At 30.2% G+C, this 12765-nt stretch overlaps 1 protein-coding gene across 1 annotated transcript; it reads right to left on the bottom strand.

Annotated features, from left to right (window-relative positions):
- Nucleotides 1–1995: 1995 nt before the first annotated feature.
- On the bottom strand, nucleotides 1996–11050 carry LOC125072591 (UDP-glucosyltransferase 2-like). Its single transcript, XM_047683222.1, has 9 exons — nucleotides 10229–11050; nucleotides 9907–10129; nucleotides 9578–9797; nucleotides 7528–7720; nucleotides 4353–5207; nucleotides 4020–4242; nucleotides 3718–3937; nucleotides 2777–2996; nucleotides 1996–2040 (listed from the first exon to the last, which is right to left on the bottom strand). Exons 1-9 carry the CDS (start codon nucleotides 11048–11050, stop codon nucleotides 1996–1998), a joined length of 3021 nt encoding a protein of 1006 aa, XP_047539178.1.
- Between the last annotated feature and the right edge of the window lie 1715 nt (nucleotides 11051–12765).

The following is a 12765-nucleotide window of genomic DNA, read 5'->3' as shown; positions in this document are numbered from 1 at the left end:
TTTAGCTAGTAAGTGGTAAATATTAAATCTAAACCATAATTACAATTCTAATAGAGGAAATAAATAAATATTAAAGCAGTGTTAGGTTAGGTTAGGTTAGCCCGCGAATTTAATTCGAAATGAGCAATTATTATAATATATTGGTTAGGTTAAATCAAAACTGTTAGCCGAGCTGAGCACGGAAGACGGAAGCGTCAACACGATCCACACCACAGGCTCTGCATTCCTTTTCGAAGCGAGCAGCGGTTTTAGTAGGTAAAAATACCATATAACCATCAAAAATTTATCCGCTAAAGGGAATGATACCGTTTTAATGGTTTCCACTATATAAAAATGAGTATAATCATTTACACAAATATAATTGATATTATGCTCATTATGCATTTCTAGTAACTCTATTTTCAAGTCACGCTCATTTACTTCGTGGTAAGGTTGTGTGTAATACTGAGTATTGTTGTGTTCCGATTTGAACGGCGAGTGAGTCAGTGTAAATACAGGGACATGGGACATAATGGGCGGTGGTTTAGTTTTTTTGTAAGCCAGTATATTGACGCCTTAAATATTAATTTATATTCGCTTATTTAAATACTAGCCATTATTGAAGTTAAACAGAAAACATTGCACTATTGGTGACAGTTATATAGTTACGATAAAAGTGAATTTTAGCTCGTTAGTAACCACAATTGAGAAATAAACATAAAATTACTAATATCTTTATTTTGCTATAAAGTTTTTTATTTAAATTATTTTGATAACTATCATTAATTTTTCATTAATGTGAATATTGATCACGAATTGTATATAAGTGAACCTAAATTATATGAACTGTTAAGCAATGATGAAATTTTCAAACAAGAGTCAATTTAACTAGTTAACCAAAGCTATTAAAAGTAATAAACGATTCAGAATTTTAAAAATAATTACTTTAAAACTGGCCGCACTTTTTTCCTTAATAAACCTTATTCACAAAAAAACCGTTTTCAACTTTGCTCCTTCGAGGAATCAAGGTTACCTTAACTTTGAGGTTCCGGGAATTAGCATTGGGAATCAATAAAACCTTAAATGTTGTAAATAATATATTATGTAAGGTAGTATGATATATTTATACGTAAGTACATAAGTAGATAATTATCTATTTATATGGTAGTCTAGATGAATTAATCTATACTAATATAATAAATGAGAAAGTAACTCTGGCCGTGGCTATTTTAGGGCTAAACTAAACCGATTTTGATGAAATTTCAGCAAACTTGAACTTGAGCAAGGAAGCATTTATGCATAAACTTGATGACCAAACCTTACATAGACATCTTAGGGCGACAACTTGTCTTCTGTAAGTTAGGAGATATATTTTTTTTATTAGTTTTTGTTACTTCTCTCCGCTTCATGGTCATCATCTCTAGTTTTTAACGGTTAATTGTAATTAAGGGTTTGTAATTTTGAATTTCCGACTCAGATAGTTAGTAGAGAGTAATAGAAAATATATATTGATAGATTTGTACCATTTTTTCGTAGTATAAGAAGGCAGTTGAGTAAATGGGCCACCAAATGATAAGTGGTGACCACTACCCAATTTAAACCAATTCCTTAACTGAACTGAGATGTTATATCCCTTGTGCCTGTAGCTGTTTATACTAAGTACCTAATGTGGTAAGAAAGTGGTGGTAGAATATAAATGATGACTGGGTGGTATCAACCCAGGCAGGCTTGAACAACGCCCTACCATCAAGAAAAGTATTTGAAAGTTGAATAAAATATTGCCATTACCCTCTAAAATATCACCTTAATTGTGACTACATTCGCGAAAAACATAAGGTTGGCTGTTAACTGAAGAGAAAATTACGTAGTAGTCTGTTTTTAGGTTCATTTATTTGAGTCAAAAGTTTAAATACGATTTTCATCTATACATACATATAATAAAAATGTATCCACGGTAAATATACCAAAATAACATTTTTTTAAATTTTTGTCTATCTGCCTGTCTGTTTGTTTCGGTTAACCTCTGGAACGACTGACAGATAGCTGGTGTAATAACTTAGGCTACAACAATAACTTTTTTGTTAAATTCAAACGCGCACGAAGTCGCGGGCGTACCTAGTTTATATTACAAGTAAAGTTATAGTATTGTTTTACTATACATGTTATTATATTACTATATATATAGTAAATATAGTATACATACAATACTTAATCTATAACAGGTTAGGAACCAAAACCTTAGGTGAATAGTAAGGACTAGTACTTGTGTTAATATAGTATAAGTAAATACAAGAAAATGTCTTTTTAACTATTGTATCTTAGTTAAGTTTCGTCTTGTGACGTCTTTAGACTAAGCAATATAGAAATTGGCAGGTCATTGACTATTGTAACAATATTTTAATATCCAATAGCAGCATAAGAAGAAATCTTTCAAATCAAATTCAATAATTGTTCAGTTAAGACTTTGATTAACGTATTTTACTTCATCAAAACAAATGTCTTATGATAATTGTCCCTTTAGTAATATTAGCGAATTTTCTTTTAACAATTCTGAAAAATTGTATGAATCGAAATTTAAAGTTGGTCAAGATTCTTTGTCTTCGCTTGCGTGTAAATAGATAGAGAGGAGATCAAGTGACAGATTACCATCCGTTTACCCTGTCAATGTATATCAATAACCTTGATGTAGAAAAAATAAACAAAAGACCTCAACTTTTTTATAGATAAGTATTATTTAATTTTCTTTAATCTTGAAGCAAATTTTATATTTAACATTCGAAACAATTGAACGTATCACTAATACTGTGACTGACACCAACGTTATCAAAGCAGTTAATAGCAACAACACTATTTTTATTTCATAGTATTCAATCCATGGTATATTCGCTGCAGGAGTTCGCCGATATTCTACTTCGCCGTGCCGTATCACGTGTTCCGTCCACCAAACCGCGCGCTCGAGTGACGATTGTGGTTGATCATCCATAAAGTTGCGTAGCTTAACAATATTCCTACGATAACTGAAATCAATACATACATACATACATAAACAGCCAGTAAATTTCCCACTGCTGCGCTAAAGCCTCCTCTCCCTTTGAGAAGAAGGTATGGAGCATATTCCACCACGCAGCTCAAATGCGGGTTGTTGGAATACACATGTGGTAGAATTTCGTTGAAATTAAACACATGCAGGTTTCCTCACGATGTTTCCCTTCGCCGCCGAGCACGAGATGAATTATAAATACAAATTAAGCACATGAAAATCAATCTATTGACCAATTTAAAGAAATGTTCACGTATTTGAAATCACTGACTTTTTCTTGTTTCCTAAAAGCCTCTTCTTATTCCAGAATAAGGACATCCAATATACTGACGAGGGTCATCGCTATACCGAAACTAGTGACTCGCAATTTTATGAAAAATAGCTTCTTTAAAGTATTTTTTTCCTCATATCACTGGTACGTCAATGGACTTATCCTTAGGTACGCCTAATTTGTGAACGGAAATTAAACAGTATCTGTCGTCTAAACTCCATGAATATTTTAATATTTAAATACCTTACGATAAAAAAATAATAATAATGTACTTATTATCAGTTTTTTATCGCACGGTTTACAATAATAAACTACCAATACTTATACTTGTGGAAGAAATACGTTTATGCTTTCAACATTAAAATTACCCTTAAATTCATTTTCAAAGTTAAAAAGTCAAACAAAATGCTGTGTTTTTCATAAATACCTTTTATCGTCGATTACACTTTTAATAGCATTCATTAGTTGTTCCTCCGTCAATGTTTCTATCGAAAGTCCTTTTCCAATATGAAATTTAACATATTGCTCGACATTAAACCATTGGTCAGCAAGTATTGGTATGCCAATAAGTGGCACTCCAGCACTCATAGCTTCATCAGTTGACTGTAAGCCCCCTTGGGTTATAAATAACTTGACCTTAGGATGCCCTGATCGGAAAGACAATATTATAATTGTTTTAATAATAATACATTAACGATATATTTACAGAAGATAATGCAGAGTGCTTACTTAATAAATCAGACTGTGGCAGCCATTTTGATATCTTAACATTCTTTGGAATTCCTGGAAGCTCATCTTTATCCCATTTCCATAAAAAATCGTAAGGTAATTGAGAAAAAACATTGTTAAATATTGCTAGTGTCTCCGGTAGAAACATAGATGGTTTAACATTTGTACCGAAACTAATATATATAACTCCATTTTTCGATGAATCAAGATATAATTTTAAATCCTGAAAGTATATAGTTATCATTATATTTATTATAGATATAAAAATAATGTACTACTTATTTTTTACTAAAATCTTAAATAATGTCAGCTGACACATTAGACAATATATACCTCTGGTAATTCGTGTTGTGGTTTTTGATGCAATGATCCTAAATACAGCACATTTGGTGGAACAGGCCGATTGAAATCCCAAATGGGATGCACATTTACGAACATCATTCGAACATTTTGCCTTAAATCGTTCAAATCTGGTAAGTCTGAACCGAGAATTGACTTTAATATTTTATTTGCCGTTTGTTCGTGTTTTACGAGAACATAATTGGTCGCGTGATAATAATACAGCTCTGTAATCTTCTCCCATAACGTTAAATTATAAATTCTTTTCTGCAGTGCGTTGGGATAGATAAGGGGATGAGACGCTGCTCCTATTGCTTCGTAGGCCGAAAGAATACCACTGAATGAGCTGATTTCGATAACAGGCGCATTGTATATATGTGAATAGACAATGGCTGATCGTGTCCAAGATTCAATAAACAACAAGTCAAATTTCTCCTTTTTACGTAGTAGTTTTTGTATTTCATCAGACTTTAATTGTTTAATAATTAAATTTAGGAGCAAATCGCTTGCAAAGTGGTAAAATTCTATTGGATCTTTCTCGTTTCCTCTTAATCCGAAAGCCTTCCACATTTCGTAGGAAATATCGTGAACGTCGATTTCAGTTAGGTTTTGAGGTGCTTGACCTTTTGGAAATGCAGGATCTGTTGTTATTACTGTAACTTCATGTCCACGATTAACAAGTTCTAATATTAGTGGACGAAACACAACTTGATGGCTTATAGAAGGAGTTGGAAACACTCCTAATATTTTTGCCGTTTCACTTTCAGTGAGCACAAATATTAAACAAACTATATCCAGTAGTTTTTTCAGCATATTGAGTTTAACATTGATTAGAAACGGATAGGAATGCTGTTGTGACGTTTACCTTATTATATACTCCTTTAGTTTTGTGTTTAGGTATTATCGAAAACAACTAATATTAATCGATTTTAAAAACCTGTTTTAAGGTTAGATGTTTTATAAAATTGATTAATTTTATGCAGCACATGATTAACATATTGTGCATAATATAATATATACTTAAAATAGTAAAAAGTTAGCTTATAGTTTGTTTTTTTTCATGTATTGATCACCTGGATGGACCTCTTTCATTTTTTATTTTCAGAAAATGTTTGTTAATTTATAATTGAGTAATATTTTAATTTATATAAAATTAAGAATTCCTTTTTATTTTAATGATTATAAAGAATAATCAGATATGTTTTCATCATTTTTCAGTCAACACCGAAAAAGACATTTTAAAAAAGTACATAAAATATTTTGGGTTAAATGCGTACCGACATCTTGTTTCTAATGAATTTAGATTAGCTATTCATGTCAAAATATATTATATATAATATTTATTATTTTAATTTTTCAATAATAAGAATTCAATTTTATTAACCAAAGTTCGGCAAAGGCATCAAAAAAGAAGACTAAACTATGAAGGGTATTTTGTATTGGATATCATGGTAAGAAAAAACAGTTTTTTTGCACGATTCGGGATTCCTCGGAAAACCGATATAAAATAGAATTGAAAAATATTCACTCAATATTATGTTAGCCTATTATTCGAAGCGAGTATATTTACTAGAGTTTATGTCTGTATATAATGTTTGTACAAGAGGTTTTCAGATACTACTGATTGGCTTTGTGATAATTCTTTTTTAATAGATATTTTTATCTTGAACTTGTTTTTTGATGCCCCAAGAGGGCCTTGGCACAAATAAAAGCCTAAATAAATAATTTATCTTGAACTTAGCGAGCAGTGAAAATTGTATCGAAATCGGTTCAGTGGGTAGTTTTAGAAATTATATTTATGTAACCATTGTTAACTTGACATATAAAGACGTGGATGATGGGTGGATGGGCAGGTAAGTTGAATTTGAGTAAAAAAAGATATATGACAATCTATATATCAAATAGCAATTCCTAAAAATAAAATTATTTATTTCATAAGCGTCTATCTAGTGAATATGATGAAGTCTTGAATAACCTCTGATCAATTTAAAAATTCACAAGCGTAACTAATTGCATACAAACTTTCAGAAATACAAACTTTCAGAAATAAATACTTCTCAACGTGGATTGAGAATCCCCCGTGAAACATAAATGAAACGAACAAGGTTGCAAGTTCCAGAATGTGAAACCTGCAAAAGTTTTGGGTGAATTTCCTTGTATTCTCAAATGTCGTGGGAAAATCAACAATATAAGTATACATGAAATTTATGAATAAATAAAATTACTTTTATAGTCTCAGTCTATAATTTTGGTGTCATTTATTTTTGCCACTCTGGGAATTTTTCTTACTCTGGCACTGTTAAGTCTGGTGTTTGAGAATTTGGCCTAGTTATTACCATAGTTATTATTAATCACTAATTAAAAGTGCTAAAATTCTGTTACGGTAGCGCTATGTTCTCGATGGTAAATATTAGTGAGATAAAATAGCGAGTTCTGGAACAGGGTAGTCAGCTTACTTTCGAAAGCGACTATGAATATATCTCTGCATTATACAATCAACAAGGAAAATAAAGCGAAGACTCTGGACCTTTAGTGTAAGATTTAGCTTAATTAATTATATATTATCTATATTGTATTTATTTTCACCGATCAAATTGGCAATATTACTAGAAACTCAACCATATTATTTTAATGATTCATATATGTGTCTAATAAATATGTATTATTAAGTTAAAAGGGATTTTTCGGAGTATTTAATTTCATATCGTAAGCAGCGAGATGTAAATTTGTCGTAGTTTTTTTGTTTTAGCTGATTATGATATCAATTTTAAGGTTTAGTACTGAAATATCCAGAGTGTCTTATCCAGAGTGACAACTTCATGTGTCTTCAAGAGTATTTATTTTTTATCTGGGGAAAATAGTTGATTAATGTTATTAGTTAAAAAATAAAAAAAAACAAATGATTTTGTTTTGGTACAATATCTTCTTAAACAACGATCGCGATGCATCCGATATTTATGTATTTAGTTTTATACTTTTATTCCAGCTTATAGTCAGAGTTATGACAGGGAAAGGACTGTCCGCCGAAATACAAACATTGGTAAAGCACTAACTAAATTCTAAAATTCTAAAATATTTATTAATTTCTCTTAACCTTAAAGCGCATGCAAGACATGACTTTCGATATCAATAAATTTATTAATAATAATGTGAGTAAAGAAATTATTACAAAGGCACTCAATGCCAACAGCACAATTTCTACTTCATAATACTCAGTCCACTGTATGTTAGCAGCAGGAGTGCGCCGATATGCTACTTGGCTATGCCGCAAGACGTGTTCCGTCCACCACACTGCGCGTTCCAGTGATGTATTTGGTTGATCATTCATAAATCTAAGTAGTTTAACAATATTTTCTTGATAACTGTAACCAAAAATTGTACCGACTAGGAAAAATGACGTTTATTTATTTATTTGGGAAGTCACCATGATATACAAAATATAAAGTATCTAATTCTATATATACATCAAGTCTTAAAAATATTTCCTGTACATCACTCTTATAGGCTAACTCATCATGTAAGACAAAAAAAAAGAAAAGAAACAGTCAAAAAATACAACTGCGGTTAATAAATAAAATAAATTACAAAAAAAAAACAAAAGAATTAAAAAAGAAACTAATTGATATTATAAAGTAAACATATAAGAAAAAATTACAAGATGATAATATATACCTATATAAAAAAATACATTGTACAAAAAACAAAACAAAAATATATAAATACCTCTTACAGCAAATATAAAAGTGACATAAAAATAATGTTATGATAAAAAATATTCCTTAATTTATTTTTAAAATTCAATTAAGTTTTGCCAAATATATCAATATCAGCTTGTTTAAAAATGGAATACATTTTTATAGCCCTGTATAAAGGAGCAGATTTGCCTAAATTAGTTGTAGTATTCCTATATTGAAAAAATTGTTTATGCTTATTTTGGGCTCTTGCATTTTTCCTCGGTACGGCCAATATGATTTTACTTTAACGCAGAACAACCTAAACGTCTGCTTAAAACTTTATGTAATACACAAATGTTAATAATGTATCTGCGATTGGATAGTGAAATTGTCTTGTAAAAGTGTAACTGATCTTTATAACTTTTAGTGCAATTTAATTTATTAAAACGCAAACTCTTAAAACGCAAATGGCACATAAATGATTTCTGTACTCTTTCTTATCCATCCTTATGACTTTGATAGTACGGCCTCCAGACAGTAGAACAGCATTCAAGCTTACTTCGAACCATTGAAGTGAACAAACTCAGTCTACTTCGTGATTTCTTAAATTCTTTTGTACTTCTATTATAAACCCTAATGTTTTAAATGTTGTTATAATCAAATTATCTTTATGCGGTATAGAACTTAATTGACTATCAATGATAACACCTAAATAATTTATTTTAAATATTCTTCTACCAAAAGTTATAATGTAACATTTTTGATAATTTAATTTCATTTTATTCTTTTAACACCATATCCAGAGTTTATCCAAGTCTTGTTGCATTAATTTATAATCATCAATACTATTAATTTTTTTATAAAATTTAAGATCGTCTGTATATACATAAAACTGACTTTTATTAAAACATTCGTTCGTAATATCGTTGATGAATATTTCAAACAGTAAGGGGCCTAGGTGAGAACCTTGTGGTAAACTCCAGATGTAGGAACAACAACAGGATTAATATCTCCCAATAACAATATTTATTTCTCTATTTAATTAATAAGATTTCAGCCTCTTACCATAACTTCGGCATATACCATAGCTTTCAAGTTTAAGTAGTAAAATATTATGGCCAATTACATCAAATGCTTTAGAGAAATCCGTATATATGCTATTTGGTTATTATAGTCTATGCTTTCCGATAAATAGTCTTAAGTTAGACAATGTAGATCTCCTTCGAATAAAATGTTTATAAGTAAGTAGATATGATATCACAAATGTTTTTTTTATTCTATTGTAGATCTTTTCGTACTAGGTGTATACCTAAATCATGTTTACTATACCAAATGTAAATAAGCTTTGTACAGGTAATATATATAATTATTTGCCCATAGTTCTTCTAGTTCTTTTATTATGGTCCAATTATGATGTCTCACGTTCACTTAAAGATTTAAAACAATTGATAATGGATTTTTTTCAATTTATATAAGTGCAACTTGTCTATGAACAGTGCAAGTCCATTATAATGTAATAATTAATTTATGAATGTGGTAAAATACCTTTTATCATTAATTACAGTCTTAATGTCATCCAGTAACTGTTCTTTTGTAAGTGTTTCGATTAAAAGTTGTTTTCCAATATTAAATTTAACATACTGTTCGGTGTTATACCATTGATCACCAAACATTGGTACACCAATAAGAGGTACTCCAGCAGTCAGTGCTTCATCCGTAGACTGTAAGCCTCCTTGTGTGATAAATAATTTTACTTTGGGATGTCCTAGTTAGAAAGGTACATAATCCTTATCAGAAAATGAAGGCAAAAATATTGAAAAAGTGATCAATGATTCAAATTATTTAGGTATGCGTTAAGACTATATATTACTTACTCAATAAATCTGATTGTGGTAGCCATTTTGAAATCTTAACATTTTTCGAACGTCCCGGAAGCTCATCATTGTCCCATTTAAATAAAACATCGTAAGTCAATTGAGAAAATACATCTGTAAATATTTTTAATTTATCTGGTGGAATCATTGAAGGCTTGATATTTGTACCAAAACTAGCGTATATAACTCCATTTTTCGAAGAGTCAAGATATAATTTTAGATCCTGTAAAAATATTTATAAGCATTATTAGAAAAAGTTTTAGAATTAGAAATTTTTAATGTGTTTGATATAGTAGTTATAAATTTTAAAAATTCATACTACCGCCGATAACTCGTGTTGAGTTCCTTGATGCAAGCCTCCTAAATACAATACATTTGGAGGAACGGGCCGATTAAAATCCCAAATAGGATGAACGTTTAAAAACAACATCTGAACATTTTGTCTCAAATCGTCTAAATTTGGTGCATCTGAACCAAAAATTGTCCGCATAATTTCATTTTCTTTATTTATTTGTTGCAATAAAATATGCTCCTGTGAGTAATGAATATACAATTCCGTAATCTTTTCCCACAAGGTCAAATTGTAAATTCTTCTGTGCAATACATTCGGATAGATAAGAGGATGAGAGGCCGCTCCTACCATTTCAAATGCCAGTAAAATACCACTTACTGAGCTGAATTCGATAACAGGCGCGTTATATAAATATGAAAAAATAAGTGCTGGTCGTACACAGGATTCGACAAATATTAAATCGAAATTTTCATTCCTGTTAAGTAATTTTTGAATTTCAGAAGATTTTAATTGCTTTACAAATATTTCTAGAAGCAAGTCAGAAATTAATCCAAACGACAAAATACGATCTTTCTCGTTAACTTTTTCAGCAAAAAATTGTAGCCAAAGTTGGTAAGAGATATCGTGCACATCAATTTCGGTTATGTTTTGAGGAGCTTGACCTTTTGAGAATGCTAGATCTGTTGTTATCACTGTGATTTCGTGTCCACGTCTAGCTAATTCTATCATAAGTTGACGAAATACAACTTGATGGCTTATAGAAGGCGTTGGAAACACTCCTAATATTTTTGCCGATTGAATTTCAGTGAAAACAAATATTAATGTAATTATACTTATACGAATTTTCCACATGTTGAGCTTAAATAGGAATCAGAAAAGAACGCTTTTCGATGTTTTACTTATTATATAGTCCTTTAACTTGCAATTACGTATTATCAAAATGTTTAATTGATATGGTTAACCTATACTGGAGCAAGACGTATATATGTATGTACTATAAATAATATGGTTAATATACAAACGTAATTCATTGTTTTGTCTCTGGATAGTAAAATAAAAGCAAACATTTTTTCTTTGTAAAAGTTTATATCGATGCTTCTAAGATTTCTTGTTTTTTTTTTACTACAAGAAATAGGATATTTCTAATATTCCTTATTTTCACTGCCTATATCAGAGACCGAGCAAATACACTTAACGAATATAAAAATTACTTTTTAAATCAATAAGGTAATTTCTTTTTATAATTCTTAAATAAAAAATTAAAAAAGCCAAATTATGCGAGAGATTGAGATTTGCGCAAAAAAATATTGATTTAATATTTTTCTGGCTTTGTGCAAACCCATCTAGGTACCATCCACTAGTTACATATTCTACCTCTAAACAGCAATACTAGGTATTGGATATTGTTGTGTTCCGGTTTGAAGGGTGATTGAGCCAGTGTACCTATAAACACCAGTGACATTATATCTTCGGTTGTTGTATTCGCAATGCAATGAATGGTTGATATCTCTGGTGGCGTCAATGTATATTGTCAATTGTGACGACTAACCATTAGGTTCCACGATGGTGGTCCATCACATCACACATACAAATAGTTAATGTTTGCCCTAAAATTATCAACTAAAATAATCATTCGGTTTAATTTCCAATTACATTCCAAAATGTAATGTAACTAACATTACATTTTGGAAAAACCACACGTACAAAACTTACCTCCTCATGTTACATATTAGTATGATAAGTAGTTTTTTATCTTTCGCGTAGTTAGCACCGAACGAGCTATTTTAAATATTTGTGTGATGAATATATATTTTTTAAATATTTAGATTGGTTTACAAATTAATTACTCTATTTAAAATCAGTAAAACACGTCAATTCGTTTCATTTACATATTATAAGTATTATTTTGTTCCATCAACCCACATAAGAGCAGCGTTAGAGCAGCGAGCAGCAACCAAACCTTCTATTCGAGATGAGAGAAAACCTACCCAGCAGTGGTAATTATCAATTAGGCTGACTCTTTAAATTGATATAGTAATAATTTTAGCATCGGAATTGACACTCGTGGGCTTTATTGAACACTGATACTGCGCTAAAACCCTAGAACCCACAACAAATATTATAGAAGGTTTCGATTTAACGAGATCAATAATTCTACCACATAAAATATGTTCAAGGAAAACTTATCAAAACAAGCAATGTTTTGATAAGTTTGAGTTTGTTGAACTTTTATATAAATACTGTAAATGCCCGTCTGGGTAGGTATCACCCACTAATCAGATGTCAATGTATATAATATGTTATAGTTTATGTAAATTATGACGTATTTAGTAAATATATAAATATATACATCAGCCCTAAAAATATTGTTTGCTACAAAAAAAAATCTACAATTTTTAATTAAAGTTAATAATTTTATTGAAATCAGCCTGGAGCCTATTTAAATCAGGTTAAGGTGTTACAAGCCAGTTCGTAGTCGTTAGTATTTACAAACATTTAGTATAAATTTTTTTTACGCGGTGGTTTTGGGTCATTTGTATGAATAATATACGTGCGTTAGAATTTAT

Source organism: Vanessa atalanta, chromosome 22, assembly GCF_905147765.1.
Source record: "Vanessa atalanta chromosome 22, ilVanAtal1.2, whole genome shotgun sequence".
Lineage (NCBI taxonomy): Eukaryota > Metazoa > Arthropoda > Insecta > Lepidoptera > Nymphalidae > Vanessa > Vanessa atalanta.
Note: the sequence above shows the minus strand (reverse complement) of the source record. Positions and strands in the feature narration are given on the sequence as shown.

Excerpts from the sequence above, each read along its gene's own strand:
- LOC125072591 (XM_047683222.1), bottom strand. The coding sequence starts at position 11,050 with ATGTGGAAAATTCGTATAAGTATAATTACATTAATATTTGTTTTCACT. Across the intron at positions 3,938-4,019 it reads GCCACAGTCTGATTTATTAA|GGCATCCTAAGGTCAAGTTA; the intron begins GTAAGCACTCTG and ends CTTTCCGATCAG. Across the intron at positions 2,041-2,776 it reads TGGTGTCAGTCACAGTATTA|CCTAAGTTATTACACCAGCT; the intron begins GTGATACGTTCA and ends TTATTGTTGTAG.